General features: G+C 45.0%; 1 protein-coding gene across 1 annotated transcript in view; it reads left to right on the top strand.

Moving 5' to 3' along the window:
* Positions 1-2,506: 2,506 nt before the first annotated feature.
* Positions 2,507-19,727, top strand: part of LOC140483615 (protein phosphatase 1M-like) — a 53,330-nt gene continuing 36,109 nt past the window's right edge. The window contains exon 1 of the mRNA XM_072581890.1: positions 2,507-2,965. Coding sequence (XP_072437991.1) covers positions 2,751-2,965 — 215 coding nt within the window. The 5' untranslated portion in view covers positions 2,507-2,750. The remainder of the gene's footprint in view (positions 2,966-19,727) is intronic.

The following is a 19,727-nucleotide window of genomic DNA, read 5'->3' as shown; positions in this document are numbered from 1 at the left end:
TACCCTATTAAGTCCTGTTAGAATTGTATGGGTTTCTATCAGATCTCCCTCATTCTTTTAAACTCCAGTGAATATTGTCCCAATCAATCCATGCTCTCTACATACTTCAGTCCAGCCATCCCAGACATCAGTCTGGTAAACCTTTGCTGCATTATCTCCATAGCCAGAACATCCATCCTCAGATAAGTTCATAAGATTAAACAATAAAAGAGCATTATTAGGCCATTCGGCCCATTGAGTCCGCTCCGCCATTCAATCATGGCTGATGTGTTCCTCACCCCCATTTTCCTGCCTTTTTCTCTATATCCCTTCAACCCATTACTAATTAAAAATTTGTCTAACTCCTCCTTAAATGTACTCACTGTCCCAGCATCCACCGCATTTTGGAGTAGTGAATTCCACAGATTCACAACCCCGTGGGAGAAATAGTTCTCCTCAGCTCTGTTTTGAATTTGCTACTTCTTACCCTGAGGCTATGATTTCTCATCCCAGAATGCCCCACAAGAGGAAGCATCTGCTCCATGTCTATTTTATTCACACTTTTTATCATCTTGAATACGTCAATTTGATCTCTCGTCATTCTCCTAAATTCCAGAGAGCATAGGCCTAACCTGTTCAATCGCTCTTTATATGACAAACCCCTCATCTCTGGGATCAATCTAGTGAACCTCCTCTGAACTGCCTCCAATGCCACTACGCCTTTCCTAAAATAAACAGATCAATACTGCACACAATACTCCAGAAGTGGTCTCACTAATGCCTTGTACAATTGCAGCTAGGTCCTGTACAAACATGCTACTCTCACTGTGAAGGCCAACGTATCATTTGCCTTAAAATGAAACAAATATCCTGGAAAACTGAAACAAAGTGCTGGAGAAACTCAGCGAGTTTGCAGCAGGTGTGGAGAGAGAAACCATTAGTCTCCTTTACCATGCTTATTTTCAGCAACTAGTTAGGAGAACACCCAGGTCATGTTGTGGCGCCCCCTCCCTCCCTAACCGACCACCATTCAGATAATAATCTGCCTTCCTGTTTTTGCTTCTAAAATAGATAGTCTCATATTTATCTATTAGACGTCATCTGTCATGTATTTGCCCACTCACTCAACTTAACAAATCACACTGGAGCATCTCTGCATTCTCCTCACAGCTCACCCTACCACCCAGCTTTGTGTCATTTGTAAACTTGGAGATAGTACGTTTAGTTCCCTTATTTAAATCATTAATAAATGCTGCATTATAAATAGCTGCGGTCCAATTACTGATCACTACAATACCCACTAGTCACTGATGGCACTCAGAAAAAGGCCTATTTATTCTTACTTATTAATAAAACAAAGAACTGTGGATGCTGAAAGTCTGAAACAAAAACAGAAAGTGCTGGAGCAACTTGTGCAGGTGGCACAATGGTTAGCACTGCTGGCTCACAACGCCAGGGACCTGAGTTTAATTCCAGTCTTGGGTCACTGTCTGTGTGCAGTTTTCACTTCTCCCCGTGTCTGTGTGGGTTTCCTTTGGGGTCTCTGGTTTCCTCCTACAGTCCAAAACGTGTGCAGGTTGGATGGATTGGCCATGCAGGGATGGGGTGAGTCTGAGTAGGATGCTCTTTGGAGGGTTGGTTTGGACTGAATGGCCTGCTTCCACACGAGGGATTTTATCACACAGCAAGTCTGGCAGCATCTGGACAGTAAAAGCAGAATTAACATTTCAGGTCCAGTGACCCTTCTTCAGTACAACATTTCTCAACTTGTTCAAATCACACTGAAACACCTCTGCACCCCCTCAGAAGCAGTTGCTGCTTTCATTCCTATTCTTTGTTTTCCACCCTGAATACTGCACATATCCTTACACACCATCTCCTGGGAGATAGTTCTGGGAGGTAGGCCTGCTAGTAGACAGGCAGGAGACTGGAGCACAGCAAGCCAGGCAGCATCAGGATGTGGAGAAGGCGATGTTTCAAGTGTAACCCTTCTTCAGGACTGGGGGTGGGTGTACAGGGAACTGAAGATAAAGGGAGTGGGGGGGCAGGGGGCATGAATTGGGAATAGGTGAAGATAGGGCAAAAGTGAGGGCTGCAGATGCTGGAGAATAGAATTGAGAGTGTGGTGCTGGAAAAGCACAGCAGCATCCGAGGAGCAGGAAAATTGACTTTTTGGACAAAAGCCCTTCATCAGGAAGGTGAAAACAGGTAGAGGGTACGACCTGGTTGGTCAAAGAGAGGAATGAATCCGGTTGATGGCAGGGGCTAGGAAAGGAGGTTATCGATTTCGAAGCTCCTTGGATGCTGCCTGAACTGCTGTGCTCTTCCAGCCCCACTAATCCAGAATCTGGTTTCCAGCATCTGCAGTCATTGTTTTTACCTCCTGCCTGTCTACTTTGGATTCCAGCATCAGTGGTGTTTCTTGTCTGGCACAAATAAGATTGACAAAGAGGGAGTGTATGTGCTGGGTGGACTCTCCGGCTGCTCAGGGTACACCCTTGCACTGTATGAAGTTGCTCTGAGCTCTGTAATTGGGTGTTCAGTCAATGTGTGACGCTGATTCCGAATTGCTCAATGCTGTGGGATGATCAGGCAGTAGTCTAACAAGTGAACAGGAACTGCTCCGTTTGCTGCCAATGTTTTCCTCCCTGTGCAGTACGTGGAGTCGTTGCAGGGGGAGGAGAAGTTTCTCAGAGCTGCGTTAGTTTGGACTGGTGGATACACTCCATTCAGATTCCCCAGCCCTGCTGCTTGGAAGCCCGGGCACAGGGATGTTTAAGCGGTTTAAGAGACGGGGCTCTCCCGTGAGCCGGGGCCGCCAGCCCTCTGTTACTGCCCGCCCGGAGCTGACTGCTCGGAGGTACTGCCGGCCACACTTTCTCCATCAGAACCCAGCGGAGATGAGCCAGTGCGGAGACCAGAGTGTCAGGCCGGTCCTGCTTCCTCCCAGGAACAAGAAGTTGCCTTGCAACACCGGCTACGCGGAGTGAGTTACAGCTGGAAATAACTTGTGTTATAACCGGCCCCTCTCCCAACAGGATAACCAGGCCAGTCATTTCGCCTCTGAAGTTTCTAATGGAACCTTACTTAAACGCCAGCCTGAGCTTGCTGTTCTGTAAAAACAAACCCACCCCAGACTCCGTCACCGACTCCATTAACCTCAGTTGTGAACCATGCTGATGGAGAGTTGAGCACCCTGTCCTCAGCAGAAAGTTGCTCGAACCCTTCCTCTTCATATACCCATCCAGATGCCTTTTAAATGTTGCAATTGTACCAGCCTCCACCACTTCCTCTGGCAGCTCATTCCATACACACAACACCCTTTGTGTGGGAAAAAGTTGCCCCTCAGGTCCCTTTTATATCTTTCCCCTCTCAGCCTAAATCTATGCCCTCTAGTTCTGGACTCCCTCCCCCCCAGGGAAAAGACTTTGTCAATTTATCCTATCCATGCCTCTCATGATTTTATAACCTCTATAAGATCACCCCTCAGCCTCTGACCCTACAGGGAAAACAGCCCCCGCTTATTCAGCCTCTCACTATAACTCAAATCCTCCAATCCTGGCAACATCTTTGTAAATCTTTCCTGAACTCTTTCAAGATTCAGAGCATCCTTCCAATAGCAAGGAGACCAGAATTGAACACATTATTCCAAATGTGGCCTAACCAATGTCCTCTACAGCTGCAACATGACCTCCCAAGTTTTATACTCAATGCCCTGACTGAGGCCAAGTGCTTGCAAATGGGACTAGGTTAGGTTGGGATATCTGGTTGGCATGGATTAGTTGGACTGAAGGGTCTATTTCAGCGCTGTACGTTTTTGTGATTCTAATTCCAAAACAAAGAGGCCTTTCGGCTGCTACAGCCCTCCAATGAGTTCCCCAAGCCCTCCTCTCCAATCACAAGCCAGAGCAAAACTAGACCATTCAGTCCTTTGAACTTGCTCGGCCTTCAGCAAAGTTGTTTCGGATCTGAACCTGGGTCCCACTCCCTGAGTGGCAGATGGAGTTTAATTTAGATAAGTGTGAGTGTTGCATTTTGGTGAGGCACACCAAGGCAGGACTTCTACGTTAATGGTAGGGTCCTGGGGAGTGTTGTTGAACAAAGAGACCCAGGGATGCAGGTGCATAGTTTCTTGAAGGTGGAGTGGCAGGTAGACAGGGTGGTGAAGAAGGCATTTGGTATGCTTGCATTGAGTATAGGAGTTGGACTGTCATGTTGTGGCTGTGCAGGATATTGGTGAGGCCACTTTTGACATATTGTTTTAATTCAGGTTTCGTGCGATAGGAAACTTGCTGTTAACCTTGAAAGGGTGCAGAAAAGATTCATAAGGATGTTGCCAAGGTTGAAGAGCTTTGACTTTCAGGTGAGACTGGAGGTTTTTTCCCTGGAGTGTTGGAGGTTGAGGGGTGACCTAGTAGAGGTTTATAAAATCATGAGGGGCATGGATCGGGTAAAGAATCAAGGTCTTTTTCCCAGCGTAGGGGAATCCCAAAACTAGAGGGCATAGATGAGAGGTAAAAGATTTAAAAGAGACCTTGAGGGGCAAATTTTCACACAGTGGGTGCTGTGTGTATGGAACAAGGTGCTAGAAGAAGTGGTGGAGGCTGGTACAATTACAACATTTAAAAGGCATCTGGATGGGTACATATATAGGAAGGGGTAAGAAGGATATGGGCCAAGTGCTTGTAAGTGGGTCGAGATTAAGCTAGATTATCCAGTTAGTGCAGACGAGTTGAATGGAAGGGATTGTTTTTTGTGTTGTACATCTCTACGACTCTGTTAAGGATCTTTCTGTCTCAGCTTTAAATATATTCAATGATCCAGCATCAGCATATCCCTGAAATAGAGAACGCAAAATATTTATGTTCCTCGGCGAAGAAATTCATTTCTGTCGCTGACTGATGTTATTATTGAAACGGTGCCTCCAAGATATTGGTGCCCCCAAGAGGCAAACCAGCAACCCCCCCCCCCCCCCCCCCCCCCCATGTTGGGTATTGGGGTTAGGATGTCTTGCTGCAGTTATACAGGGTTTTGGTGAGGCCACACCTTGAGTATTGTGCGCAGTTTTGATCTCTTATTCTGAGGAAGGACATGCAACTATGGAGTGAGATTAGTGAAGGTTTGCCAGAATGATTCCAGGGGTGGCAGGACTGATATGAGAAAAGAGTGGTTCGACTGGGCTTGTATTTGCTGGAATTTAGAAGAACAAGGGGAGTCTTGTAGAAACATATAAAATCTTGATGGGACTGGACAGGCTAGATTTGGGAAGAATGTTTCTGATGTGGGAGAAGTGCAGGACAAAGGGTCATAGTCAAACAATAAGAGGTAAGCCATTCAGGACTAAGATGGGGAAGAATTTCTTCACTCAGAGAGTTGTGAACCTGTGGAATTCTTTCCCATAGCAAGCTGTTGGGGCCAGTTCATGAGATTTATTCAAGCGGGAGCTGGACGTGGCCCTAGCGGCTAAAGGGATCAAGGGGTATGGGGAGAAAGTGGGAGTGTGCTCTTTAAATTGGCATGATCAGCCATGATCATATTGAATGGTGGTGCAGGCTCGAAGGGCTGAATGGCCTACTCCTGCACTTATTTTCTATGTTTCTATCTACCCTGTCAAACTCCAGAATCTAATATTTTTCAATTGGATAACTTCTCATTTTACTAACTCCTATAAGTATAGGCCCAAACTACTTAATCTTTACTTAAAACAACACCTTAATCCCAATAATTGGCTCGGTGCATCATGTAAGCACTGACTGAAATGCTAGTATAACCATGACTAAAGAGATGAAAGCTACATGGAGTACTCTTGTGTGGTTTCAGCAACACCCTTCATAGCCACAATAAAAGTTCCCTCTGTGAGTGCTATGACTTCTTTGAAATTAAGATCAACATTCCATTTGCCTTCCCAATTATTTCCTGTGTCTACATGCTAACTCTGATTCATATCTAGAGACTATCTAGATCCCTGTATAGAGTCATAGAGATGTATAGCATGGAAACAGACCCTTCAGTCCAACCCATCCATGCCAACCAGATATCCAAACCCAATCTAGTCCCACCTGCCAGCACCTGGCCCAGATCCCTCCAATCCCCTCCTATTCATATACCCATCCAAATGCCTCTTAAATGTTGCAATTGTACCAGCTTCCACCAGCTCATAGCATACACATACCACCATCTGTGTGAAAAAGTTGCCCCTTAGCTGTCTTTTATATCTGTCCCTTCTCACCCTAAGCCTATGCCCTCTAGTTCTGGACTCCCCAACCCCATGGAAAAGACTTTGTCTGTTTATCCTATCCAGGCCCCTCATAATTTTGTAAACCTTTATAAGGTCACTCCTCAGCCTCCGATGCTCCAGGGAAAACAGCCCCAGCCTATTCAACCTCTCCCTATAGCTCAAATCCTCCAACCCTGGCAACATCCTTGTAAATCTTTTCTGAACCCTTTCAAGTTTCACAACATCTTTCTGATAGGAAGGAGACCAGAATTGCATGCAATATTCCAACAGTGGCCTAACCAATGTCCTGTACAGCTGCAACATGACCTCCCAACTCCTGTACTCAATACTCTGACCAATAAAGGAAAGCATACCAAACGCCGCCTTCACTATCCTATCTACCTGCGACTCCACTTTCAAGGAGCTATGAACCTGCACTCCAAGGTCTCTTTGTTCAGCAACACTCCCGAGGACTTTACCATTAAGTGTATAAGTCCTGCTAAGATTTGTTTTCCCAAAATGCAGCATCTTGCATTTATCTAAATTATACTCCATCTGCCACTTCTCAGCCCATTGGCCCATCTGGTCAAGATCCTGTTGTGATCTGAGGTAACCCTCTTCGCTGTCCACTACACCTCCAATTTTGGTATCATCTGCAAACTTACTAACTGTACCTCTTATGCTCGCATCCAAATCACTTATGTAAATAACAAAAAGTAGAGGACCCAGCGCCGATCCTTGTGGCACTCCACTGGTCACAGCCTCCAGCCTGAAAAACAACCCTCCACCACCACCCTCTGTCTTCTACCTTTGAGCCAGTTCTGTATCCAAATGGCTAGTTCTCCCTGTATTCCGTGAGATCTAACCTTGCAAATCTCTCTCCCATGAGGAACCTTGTTGAATGCTTTACTATAATCCATATAGATCACGTCTACTGCTCTACCCTCATCAATCCTCTTTGTTACTTCCTCAGAAAACTCAATCACGTTTGTGAGACATGATTTCTCACACACAAAGCCATTTTGATTATCCCTCAACAGTCCTTGCCTTTCCAAATACATGTACGTCCTGTCCCTCAGGATTCCCTCCAACAACTTGCCCACCACTAACGTCAGGCTCACTGGTCTATAGTTCCCTGACTTGTCCTTACCACCCTTTTTAAACAGTGGTACCACATTAGCCAACCTCCAGTCTTCCGGCACCTCACCTGTGACTGTCGATGATACAAATATCTCAACAAGAGGCCCAGCAATCACTTCTCTAGCTTCCTATAGAGTTCTAGGGTACACCTGATCAGGTCCTGGGGATTTATCCACCTTTTATGCATTTCTAGACATCCAGCACTTCCTCCTCTGTAATCTGGACATTTTGCAAGCTGTCACCAACTATTTCCCTTCATCTTCCATATCCTTTTCCACAGTAAATACTGATGCAAAATATTCATTTAGTATCTCCCCCATTTTCTGCAGCTCTTGGCCATCTTGCTGATCTTTGAAGGGCCCTATTTTCGATGTCACTGCATTCAATAATCTCTCTTTTTAAATGATATTTTGCTTTTTCTATTCTCTCGATATCACACACTAGGTAGAAGGAAGGCATTGTTAGGTTCTTTTACTCTGGAGATTCTTACACATTTGGTACAACTACAACACAACAACCTCTGAACAAGAAACCATATTTATTAAGAACAGTACAGTACAAGCTTTCTGGAAGAAGCTTTAACACACACCTTGCAGAGCTTACGGGGTTGTGGCAAAAGCTCTCTCTGAACAAAGAAAACAGTCTGTCCTTTATACAAAAATCTTTACATCAAAGCTAGTACTGCCCACAAGACAACCCTCGACCATCCCCTCATAGTCACATGCCACTCAAGATACAATGCAGTGACCACCCACCTCCAGAAACAATGTTATGCAAATCATCCTTACGCTGAAAGACTGGAGTGACTGGGCTTGTATACCCTTGAGTTTAGAAGGCTGAGAGGGGATCTGATTGAGACGTATAAGATTATTAAAGGATTGGACACTCTGGAGGCAGGAAACATGTTTCCGCTGATGGGTAAGTGCCGAACCAGAGGACACAGATTAAAAATACGGGGTAGACCATTTAGGACAGAGATGAGGAGAAACTTCTTCACCCAGAGAGTGGTAGGTGTGTGGAATGCTCTGCCCCAGAAGGCAGTGGAGGCCCAGTCTCTGGATTCATTTAAGAAAGAGTTGGATAGAGCTCTCAAGGATAGTGGAATCAAGGGTTATGGAGATAAGGCAGAAACAGGATACTGATTAAGGATGATCAGCCATGATCATATTGAATGGTGGTGCAGGCTCGAAGGGCAGAATGGCCTACTCCTGCACCTGTTGTCTATTGTCTATCCCTTATTGGTCAAATCTGTTGCAAATCATTTTTTGTGACTATAGGGGAATAGTCAAATTCCAATTGTAATGTTCTTATTGATTTCTGGATGAAAATGTAAGTCATCGCTGAATGGCAAGGAAATGGCCGTGTAAACCTCCCACATTCCACCTGTAAGACAAAGACACACCACCTTACCCCTGGTGCGTTCAATTTCTTGCAGGTCAGTAGAGCAAATTAACTCTTTAATATCTCAGGATGAGGTCATGCAGAGTGAATATAGGGAGTTAGGCTAAAAAGCAGGACCTCAAGATTACTCCCAGTGCCATGGGCTGTTGAGAGCTGGAATAGGAGGATGGGCAAATAAATGCATGGCTGAGGAACTGCTGCAGGGGCAGGGATTCAGATTTTTGAATCAATCGGATCTCTTCTTGGGCAGAGGTGAACTGTATCAGAGGGACAGATTGCACCTGAACTAGAGAGGGGCCAATATCCTGGAGGAGAGATTTGCTGGAGCTATTCAGGAGGGTTTAAACCAGTCTGGCAGTGGGGTGGGATCCTAAGCAACAGTGAGATAAGTGAGAGGGTTGAGGCCAGTACAAAAGTTAAAGAGATCAAGTAAAACAGTCAAGGCAGGCAAGAATACAGTCGGGAACAAGGGAAGACTGATGAATTAAACTGCATTTATTTCAATGCAAGAGGCCTGACATGTCAGGTAGATGAACTCAAGGCAAGGAGGGGAACATGAAACTGAGATATCACAATTGGCAATTCATTGTTCCAGGTCACAGAAGAGTAGAAGGGGAGGCAAGAGAAGAGGGGGAGTGGAGTTTTTGATTAGGGAAAACATCATGGCAGTACTTAGGATATTATTGAGGGATCGTCCAGTGAAGCAATATGGTATAACTGAGAAATAAGGAGGTTATGGGATTGTAGTATAGGTCCTTCAATAGTCAGTGGGAAATTGAGGAATAAATATGTAGGGAGGTCATAGATAGCTATTGTTGGAGGGGATTGTGAGACATAGGATTTGTGTGCAGTTGGAGAGGCAAGAGCTTCGCGAGTTTTGAGAAGATTTGTAGCTAAGATTGAGGTTCTGGATGTAGGTTTGCTTGCTGAGCTGGAAGGTTTGTTTTCAGACGTTTTGTCACCGTACTAGGCAATATCATCAGTGAGCCGCTGGATGAAGCACTGGTGGCATGCCTGGCATTCTATTTATGTTTTAGGTTTCCTTGGGTGGGTGGTGATGTCATTTCCTGTTCTTTTGCTCAGGGGGTGGTAAATGGGATCCAAGTCAACGTGTTTGTTGATAGAGTTCCAGCTGGAATGCCATGCTCTTAGGAATTCTTGTGCATGTCTATGTTTGGCTTGTCCTAGGATGGGTGTGTTGTCACAGTCAAAGTGGTGTCCTTCCTCATCTGTATGTAAGGATACTAGTGAGAGTGGGCCATGTCCTTTTTTGGCGAGTTGATGTTCATGTTCAAGACAAGGACTGATTAGGGATAGTCAGCGTGGCTTTGTGCTTGGGAAACCATGTCTGCCAAACTTGATTAAGGTTTTTGAGGACATAACCAAAAGGATTGATGAGGACCGATCTACATGGACGTTGACAAGGATCTGGATGCTATACTGTTTTTTAAAGTTAGATCACATGGGATTCAGAGCTTGCCAATTGGAATCAAAATTGGTTTGATGGTAGGGGAAAGAGAGAGTGTTATGGTGGAGGGTTGCTTTTCAACGACTGGAGGACTGTGACTGCCAGTGTTCCACGGTTATTTGTCATTTATATAAACGATTTGGGTGAGAATTTTGGAGGAATGGTTATAAGTTTGTGGAGGACACCAAAGTTGGTGATACAGTTGACAGTGAAGATTATCTAAGATTGCAAACAGATCTTCATCTCCCACACCTTATCCCATTGACCCAAATGGTTAAGTTTAATTTTTTGATAAAGGTGAGGCATCGCGTTTTGGCGAAGTGAACAAGGGCATGATGTATCACCTAATGGTAGAGCCCTGGGTAGCGTTGTTGAACAGAGACCAGGTTCAGGTGTGTAATTCTTTGAGGAGAAAGTGAGGACTGCAGATGCTGGAGATCAGAGCTGAAAATGTGTTGCTGGAAAAGTGCAGCAGGTCAGGCAGCATCCAAGGAGCAGGAGAATCGACGTTTCGGGCATGAGCCCTTCTTCAGGAATGAAGCAACACATTTTCAGCTGCAATTCTTTGAAACTTGCGTCACAGGCAGAGTGGTTAAGTCGTTTAGCACGGTTGCAATCATTGCTCAGACCATTGAGTATAGGAATTGGGACATCTCATTGAGGTTGTACAGGACATTGTCGAGGTCTCTTCTGGTGGACTGTGTGCAGTCCTGGTCGCCCTGCCTTAGGAAAGATATTATTAAATTGGAAAACGTGTAGAAAAGATTTACAAAAATATTGCCGGGACTGGAAGGTTTGATTAATAAGGACAGGCTGGGTGAGCTAGGACTTATTTCACTGGAGCAAACGAGGTTGAGTTTGTACAGAGGTTTATAAGATCTTGAGCATAAATGAAGTGAATAGCAAAGGTCTTTTCCCCAAGGTAGGACAGTCCAAGCTAAAGGTTTAACTTTGGAGGAGAAAAATTTAAAAGCAAGTTTTTCCCTACAGAGGATGGTGCCTAACCTCGGAGCAGGTGTCGTTCTTGAATGCCCCCCTGACAACCCAGGAAGTACAGGAGGCAGTTAGGCAGCTTCAGAGTGGCAAAGCGCCTGGGCCAGACGGATTTCAGGCTGAGTTCTATAAAGAATTTATAGGGGAACTGGCCGGGCCACGCATAACTATCTATAACTATTCACGTAGGCAAAAATGAGGACTGCAGATGCTGGAAACCAGAGTCTAGATTAGAGTGATGCTGGAAAAGCACAGCAGGTCAGGCAGCATCCGTGGAGCAGGAAAATCGAAGTTTTGGCAAAAGCCCTTCATCAAGCCCTGATGAAGAGTTTTTGCCCGGTCCGTCGATTTTCCTGTTCCTGGGATGCTGCCTGATCTGCTGTGCTTTTCCAGCACCACTCTAATCTAGACCCATATATGGAGTGAGCTAGTATATGTGGAATTGGTAGAGGTGGGTGCAATTACAACATTTAAAAGATATTTGGGCAGGTACATGGATTGGAAAGGTTTGGGGGTATATTGACCAAACGTAGGCGAATGAGATTGACCAGTTTAGGAAATCTGGTTGACACAGACAAGTTGATCTGTCAGGCTGTTTCTGTAGAGTATGACTCGCTATATCCCACCTGCCAAATTTATGCTCACTTGTAACCTAACTATATAGAACATAGAACATAGAAGAATACAGCGCAGTACAGGCCCTTCGGCCCTCGATGTTGCGCCGATCAAAGCCCACCTAACCTACACTAACCCACTGTCCTCCATATACCTATCCAATGCCCGCTTAAATACCCATAAAGAGGGAGAGTCCACTACTGCTACTGGCAGGGCATTCCATGAACTTACGACTCGCTGAGTGAAGAACCTACCCCTAACATCAGTCCTATATCTACCCCCCCTTAATTTAAAGCTATGCCCCCTTGTAATAGCCGACTCCATACGTGGAAAAAGGTTCTCACTGTCAACCCTATCTAACCCCCTAATCATCTTGTACACCTCTATCAAGTCACCCCTAAACCTTCTTTTCTCCAATGAAAACAACCCCAAGTGCCTCAGCCTTTCCTCATAGGATCTTCCTACCATACCAGGCAACATCCTGGTAAACTTCCTCTGCACCCGTTCCAGTGCCTCCACATCCTTCCTATAGTATGGCGACCAAAACTGCACACAATATTCCAGATGCGGCCGCACCAGAGTCTTATACAACTGCAGCATGACCTCAGGACTCCGGAACTCAATTCCTCTACCAATAAAATCCAGTACGCCATATGTCTTCTTCACTGCACTATTTACCTGGGTGGCAACTTTCAGAGATCTGTGTACATGGACACCAAGATCCCTCTGCTCTTCCACACTAACAAGTAGTCTACCATTAGCCCAGTAATCCATCTTTTTGTTACTCTTACCAAAGTGAATCACCTCACACTTAGCTACATTGAACTCCATTTGCCACCTTTCTGCCCAGCTCTGCAGCTTCTCTATATCCCGCTGTAACCTGCCACATCCTTCCTCACTGTCTACAACTCCTCCGACTTTCGTATCATCTGCAAACTTGCTCACCCAACCTTCTAACCCATCCTCCAGGTCATTTATAAAAATGACAAACAGCAATGGTCCCAAAACAGATCCTTGCGGAACACCGCTAGTGACGGCACTCCAAGATGAACCTTTGCCATCAACTACTACCCTCTGTCTTCTTCCAGCCAGCCAATTCCTAATCCAAACCTCCAACTCACCCTCAATGCCATATCTTTGTATTTTCTGCAGCAGCCTACCATGGGGGACCTTATCAAACGCCTTACTAAAATCCATATATACCACATCTACCGCTTTCCCCTCATCTACCTCCTTAGTCACCTTCTCAAAGAATTCAATAAGGTTTGTGAGGCACGACCTGCCCTTCACAAAACCATGCTGACTATCCTTGATCACATCATTCTTATTCAGATGTGCATAAATCCTATCCCTTACAATTCTCTCTAAGACTTTGCCCACAACAGAAGTGAGACTCACCGGCCTATAGTTACTAGGGTTAGCCCTACTCCCCTTCTTGAACAAGGGAACCACGTTTGCTAGCCTCCAGTCCTCTGGCACTACTCCTGTAGACAAAGAGGACACAAAAATCAAGGCCAATGGCTCTGCAATCTCCTCCCTTGCTTCACAGAGAATCCTAGGATAAATGCCATCAGGCCCAGGGGACTTATCTATTTTCACCCTTGCCAGAATTTCCAACACCTCTTCTCTACATATCTCAAAGCCATCCATTCTACTTATTCGTGCCTCAGTATTCATATCGACAACAATGTCCTGTTCCTGAGTGAATACTGACGAAAAGTATTCATTCAGTGCCTCCCCAATCTCTTCAGCCTCCACACGCAACTTCCCATTACTATCCTTGATTGGACCTATTCCTACCCTAGTCATTCTTTTATTCCTAACATACCTATAGAAAGCCTTGGGGTTTTCCCTAATCCTACCAACTAAGGACCTTTCATGTCCCCTCCTTGCTGCTCTTAGCTCTCTCTTCAGGTCCTTCCGGGCTACCTTATAACTCTCAATCGCCCCTATTGAACCTTCACGCCTCATCTTTACAAAGGCCGCCCTCTTCCATTTAACAAGGGATTCCAACTCCTTATTAAACCACGGCTCCCTCACACGACCCTTTCCTCCCTGCCTGATAGGTACGTACTTATCAAGGACACTCAATAGTTGCTCCTTGAACAAGTTCCACATTTCAATTACGCTCTTGCCTTGGAATCTACTTTTCCACTCCACACATCCTAAGTCATGCCTCAACGCATCATAATTTCCCTGCCCCCAGCTATAACTCTTTCCCTGTAGTACACACTTATCCCTCTCCATCACTAGAGTAAAAATCACCGAATTGTGGTCACTGTCCCCAAAGTGCTCACCTACCTCTAGTTCTAATACCTGGCCTGGTTCGTTACCCAGAACCAAATCCAGTATGGCCTCACCTCTTGTTGGCTTATCTACATATTGTGTCAGGAAACTCTCCTGCACACATTGCACAAACACTGACCCATCTAACGAACTTGTGCTATAGCTTTCCCAATCGATATCAGGAAAGTTAAAGTCTCCCATAACAATCACCCTATTACTGTCACTCTTCTCCTGAATCATCTTCGCAATCCTTTCTTCAACGATTCTAGGACTATTAGGAGGCCTGTAAAAGACTCCTAACAGGGTGACCTCACCTCTTCTATTCCTAACCTCAACCCAAACTACCTCAGATGGCAAATCTTCGTCCATCTTCCTTTCCACCGCTGTAATACTATCTTTGACAAGCAAAGCCACACCCCCCCCTCTTTTACCCCCACCTCTGACCCTACTAAAACATTTAAACCCTGGAACCTGCAACAGCCAATCCTGTCCCTGATCTAGCCACGTCTCCGTAATAGCCACAACATCGAAGTCCCAGGTACCAACCCACGCTGCGAGTTCACCTACCTTATTTCGTATACTTCTGGCATTAAAGTATACACACTTCAAGCCACTCTTCTGTTTACAGGCACCCTCCTTTAAGATTGATGCCATATTCCTAACCTCCCTACAGTCCAGGTCCTGCACCCTAAAGCTACAGTCTGGGTTCCCATGCCCCTGCAGAGTTAGTTTAAACCCCCCCCAAGAGCACTAGCAAACCTCCCCCCAAGGATACTGGTGCCCCTCAGGTTCAGGTGCAGACCATCCTGATTATAGAGGTCCCACCTTCCCCAGAAAGAACCCCAGTTATCCAAATACCGAAATCCCTCCCTCCTGCACCATCCCTGTAGCCACGCATTTAACTGTTCTCTCTCCCTATTCCTCGACTCTCTATCACGTGGCACGGGTAACAAACCAGAGACAACAACTCTGTTCGTTCTAACTCTGAGCTTCCAACCTAGCTCCCTAAAAGCCTGTCTAACATCCTCAGCACTCCTCCTACCTATGTCATTGGTGCCAATATGGACCACGACTTCAGGCTGCTCCCCCTCCCCCTTAAGGACCCGGAAAACACGATCAGAGACATCACGTACCCTTGCACCTGGGAGGCAACATACCAAACGTGAGTCTCTCTCGTTCCCACAAAACCGCCTATCTGTGCCCCGAACTATCGAGTCCCCAATTATTATTGCTCTGCTCTTCTCCACCCTTCCCTTCTGAGTAGCGGGGACAGGCTCCGTGCCAGAGGCCTGAGCCCCGTTACTTACCCCTGGTAAGTCGTCCCCCCCACAAGTATCCAAAACGGTATACTTGTTCTTGAGGGGAACGACCACAGGGGGTCCCTGCACTGGCTGCTTCCTCCCAGTCCCCCTCACTGTCACCCATCTATCTGCCATCTTTGGAGTTACTACTTCCCTATAGCTCCGATCTATGACCCCCTCTGCCTTTGCGGATATGCAGCTTACTTTCCCAGCTAGGTTTGTATCATCAACACTTCTCTCAATTCCTTCATTGAAGTTAATAAAATAGATTGCAAGTAGTTAAGACCCTAATTTATAGTTTGCAAGTTGAAACTGACTCATTAATCCTGACTTTCAGTTTTCTTTCATTAGCCAATACGTTACATATAACAACTCATAGTGCTGGGTGTTATCTTGTGCAGTAACCTTTTATGTGGCACCTTACTGAGTTCTTTTTTTGGAATTTTGAATATGCTACAAATACAAAGGTTGCCTTTATCTACCCTGCCCGTTACATCCTCAAAGGATGTATATAAATCTATCAAGCACAACTGAAGCAGAGTCCGTGTAGTTTTATGATTTTCTAAATGACCTGCTAATACTTCCCTAACCACGGATTCTAACATTTTCCAATGATAGGTGTGAGACTAACTGACCTGGAGCTTCCTCCCCCTCCTCTCTTGATGCTATATTTCCAGTTTTCCAATCTGCTCAGATCTTTCCAGAATTGATGGAATTTTGGAAGACTACAGTCAATGCACTCATCGTCATTGCAGCCACTTCCTTTTAGGCCTTAGATGATTGAGTTTGGAGAATTTGTAGTCTTCAGTCCCATAAGTTTTCCTACTAACGTTTTGCTAGCTCTGCCACTTTCTGAAGAAAGGTCACTAGACTCTGCTTTCTCTCCTTAAATTCTGCCAGATGGGCCGAGTTTTCCCAGCAATCTCAGGTTTTGTTTTGCTAGTGATGGTTTTAAGATACTCTCTCCTCTTTTGCTTCTTTACTGTTATTCTTGAGATGCACACAGCATTTTCTTCCAGGAAGTGACACAAATCTTCAAAATGCGTATTGCACCTAAATTGGAAGGGGAAAATATACTGGCAGGGAGATTTGCTAGAGCTGCGCGGGAGGATTTAAACCAGTAAGGTGTTGGAGAGGTGAGGTAGGACCCAGGGAGATAGTGAGGAAGGAGATAACTCTGAGACGGGTACAGCTGAGAACAGAAGCGAGTCAAACAGTCAGGGCAGGCAGGAACAAAGCAGAGAGCAAGGTAGGGCTGATAGATTAAACTGCATTTATTTCAATGCAAGGGGCCTAACAGGGAAGGCAGATGAACTCAGGGCATGGTTAGGAACATGGGACTGGGATGGATAGGGCTGGCAGCTTAATGTTCCAGGATACAAATGTTACAGGAAGAACAGAAAGGGAGGCAAGAGAGGAGGGGGAGTGGTATTTTTGATTAGGGATAGCATTACAGCTGTGCTGAGGGAGGATATTCCCGGAAATACATTCAGGGAAGTTATTTGGGTGGAACCGAGAAATAAGAAAGGGATGATTACCTTATTGGGATTGTATTATAGACCCCCTAATAGTCAGAGGGAGAAACAGATTTGTAAGGAGATCTCAGTTATTTGTAATTTGGTTATGGTAGGGGATTGTACCTTTCTAAACATAGACTGGGACTGCCATAGTGTTAAGGGTTTAGATAAAGATGAATTTGTTAAGTATGTGCAAGAAAATTTTCTGATTCAGTATGTGGATGTACCTACTAGAGAAGGTGCAAAACTTGATCTAATGTTGGAAAATAAGGCAGGGCAGGTGACTGAGGTGTCAGTGGGGGAGCACTTTGGGGCCAGTGACCATAATTCTATTAGTTTTAAAATAGTGATGGTAAAGGATAGACCAGATCTAAACGTTGAAGTTCTAAATTGGAGGAAGGCCAATTTTAATGGTAGTTGGCGAGAACTTTCAAAAGCTGATTGGGGGCAAATGTTCACAGGTAAAGGAATGGCTGGAAAATGGGAAGCCTTCAGAAATGAGATAACGAGAATCCAGAAAAAAGTATATTCCTGTTAGGGTGAAAGGGAAGGCTGATAGGCATAGGGAATGCTGGATGACTAAAGAAATTGAGGGTTTAGTTAAGAAAAAGAAGAAAGCATATGTAAGGTGTAGACAGGATAGATCGAGTGAAGCCTTAGAAGAGTATAAAGGAAGTAGGAGTATACTTAAGAGGGAAATCAGGAGGGCATAAAGGGAACATGATATAGCTTTGGCAAATAGGGTTAAGGAGAACCTAAAGTATTTTTACAAATACATTAAAGTCAAAGAGTAATTGGGAGAGAATAGGGCCTCTCAAAGATCCTTTTGTGTGGAGCCGCAGAAAATAGGAGGGATATTAAACAAGTATTTTGCATCAGTATTTACTGGAAGATATAGAATGTAGGGAAATAGATGGTGACATCTTGAAAAATGTACATATTACAGAGGACGAAGTGCTGGATGTCTTGAAATGCATAAAGGTGGATAAATCCCCAGGACTTGATCAGGTATAGCCTAGAACTGAGAAATACGAAAGGGATGATTACCTTATTGGGATTGTATGGGAGGCTAGGGAAGTGATTGCTGGGCCTCTTACTGATATATTTGTATCATCGATAGTCACAGATGAGGTGCCAGAAAACTGGAGGTTGACTAACGTGGTGCCACTGTTTACGAAAGCTCGTAAGCACAAGCCAGGGAACTATAAACGAGTGAGCCTGACCTCGGTGGTGGGCAAGTTGTTGGAGGGAACCCTGAGGGACATGATGTACATGTATTTGGAAAGGCAAGGACTGATTAGGGATAGTCAACATGGCTTTGTGTGTGGGAAATCATGTCTCACAAACTTGAGTGAGTTTTTTGAAGAAGTAACAAAAAGGATTGATGAGGGCATAGTGGTAGATGTGATCTATATGGACTTCAGTAAGGCATTTGACAAGGTTCCCCATGGGAGACTGGTTAGCAAGGTTATATTTCTCGGAATACAGGGAGAACTAGCCATTTGGATACAGAACTGGCTGAAAAGTAGAAGTCAGAGGGTGGTGGTGGAGGGTTGTTTTTCAGACTGGAGGCCTGTGACCAGTGAGTGCCACAAGGATCGGTGCTGGGTCCACTACCTTTCGTCATTTATGTAAATGATTTGGATGTGAGCATAAGAAGTATAGTTAGTAAGTTTACAGATGACAGCAAAATTGGAGGTGTAGTGGACAGCGAAGAGGGTTACTTCAGATTATAATGGAATCTTGATCAGATGGGCCAATGGGCGGAGATGTGGCAGATGGTAATTTAATTCAGATAAATGCGAGGTGCTACATTTTGGGAAAGCAAATCTTAACAGGGCTTATACACTTAATGGCAAGGTCCTCTGCAGTGTTGCTGAACAAAGAGACCTTGGAGTGCAGGTTCATAGCTCCTTGAAAGTGGAGTCGCAGGTAGATAGGATAGTGAAGAAGGTGTTTGGTATGCTTTCCTTAATTGGTCAGAGTATTGAGTACAGGAGTTGGGAAGTCATGTTGCGGCTGTACAGGACACTGGTTAGGAAATGGACTCCTCATCATTCCAGCCACTTCCTTTTAGGCCTTAGACGATTCAGTTTGGTTAGGCCACTGTTGGAATATTGCGTGCAGTTCTGGTCTCCTTCCTATTGGAAAGATGCTGTGAAACTTGAAAGGGCTCAGAAAAGATTTGCAAGGATGTTGCCAGGGTTGGAGGATTTGAGCTATAAGGAGAGGCTGAACAGGCTGGGGCTGTTTATCCTGAAGCGTTGGGGGCTGAGGGGTAATCTTATAGAGGTTTATAAAATCATGAGGGGTATGGATAGGATAAGTCAACAAAGTCTTTTCCCTGGGGTGGGAGAATCCAGAACTAGAGGGCATAGGTTTAGGGTGAGAGGTGAAAGACATAAAATAGACCTAAGGGGCAACCTTTTCACGCAGAGGACAGTACATGTATGGAATGACCTTCCAGAGGAACTAGTGGAGGCTAGTACAATTGCAACATTTAAAAGGCATTTGAATGGGTATATGAATAGGAAGGGTTTGGAGAGATATGGGCAAGGTGCTGGCAGGTGGGACTAGATTTGGTTGGGAAATCTGGTCGGCATGGACGAGTTGGGCGAGAGGGTCTGTTTCCATGCTGTACATCTCTATGCATGCCATTTTGTTGTGATTTTAATTAAAGTTCAATTGTGTATGCCCAATTCCTCCATTCTTGCAGGCAGTGCAATACAGTTCGTGACAATTTGCACTGTGAAACAATTTCTCTTCCCCTTCTTATACTCATTAAAATTCTACCCATTGTGGAATACTAA

The sequence above is a fragment of the Chiloscyllium punctatum genome, chromosome 12, assembly GCF_047496795.1.
Source record: "Chiloscyllium punctatum isolate Juve2018m chromosome 12, sChiPun1.3, whole genome shotgun sequence".
In the NCBI taxonomy this organism is placed as follows: Eukaryota; Metazoa; Chordata; class Chondrichthyes; order Orectolobiformes; family Hemiscylliidae; genus Chiloscyllium; species Chiloscyllium punctatum.
Note: the sequence above shows the minus strand (reverse complement) of the source record. Positions and strands in the feature narration are given on the sequence as shown.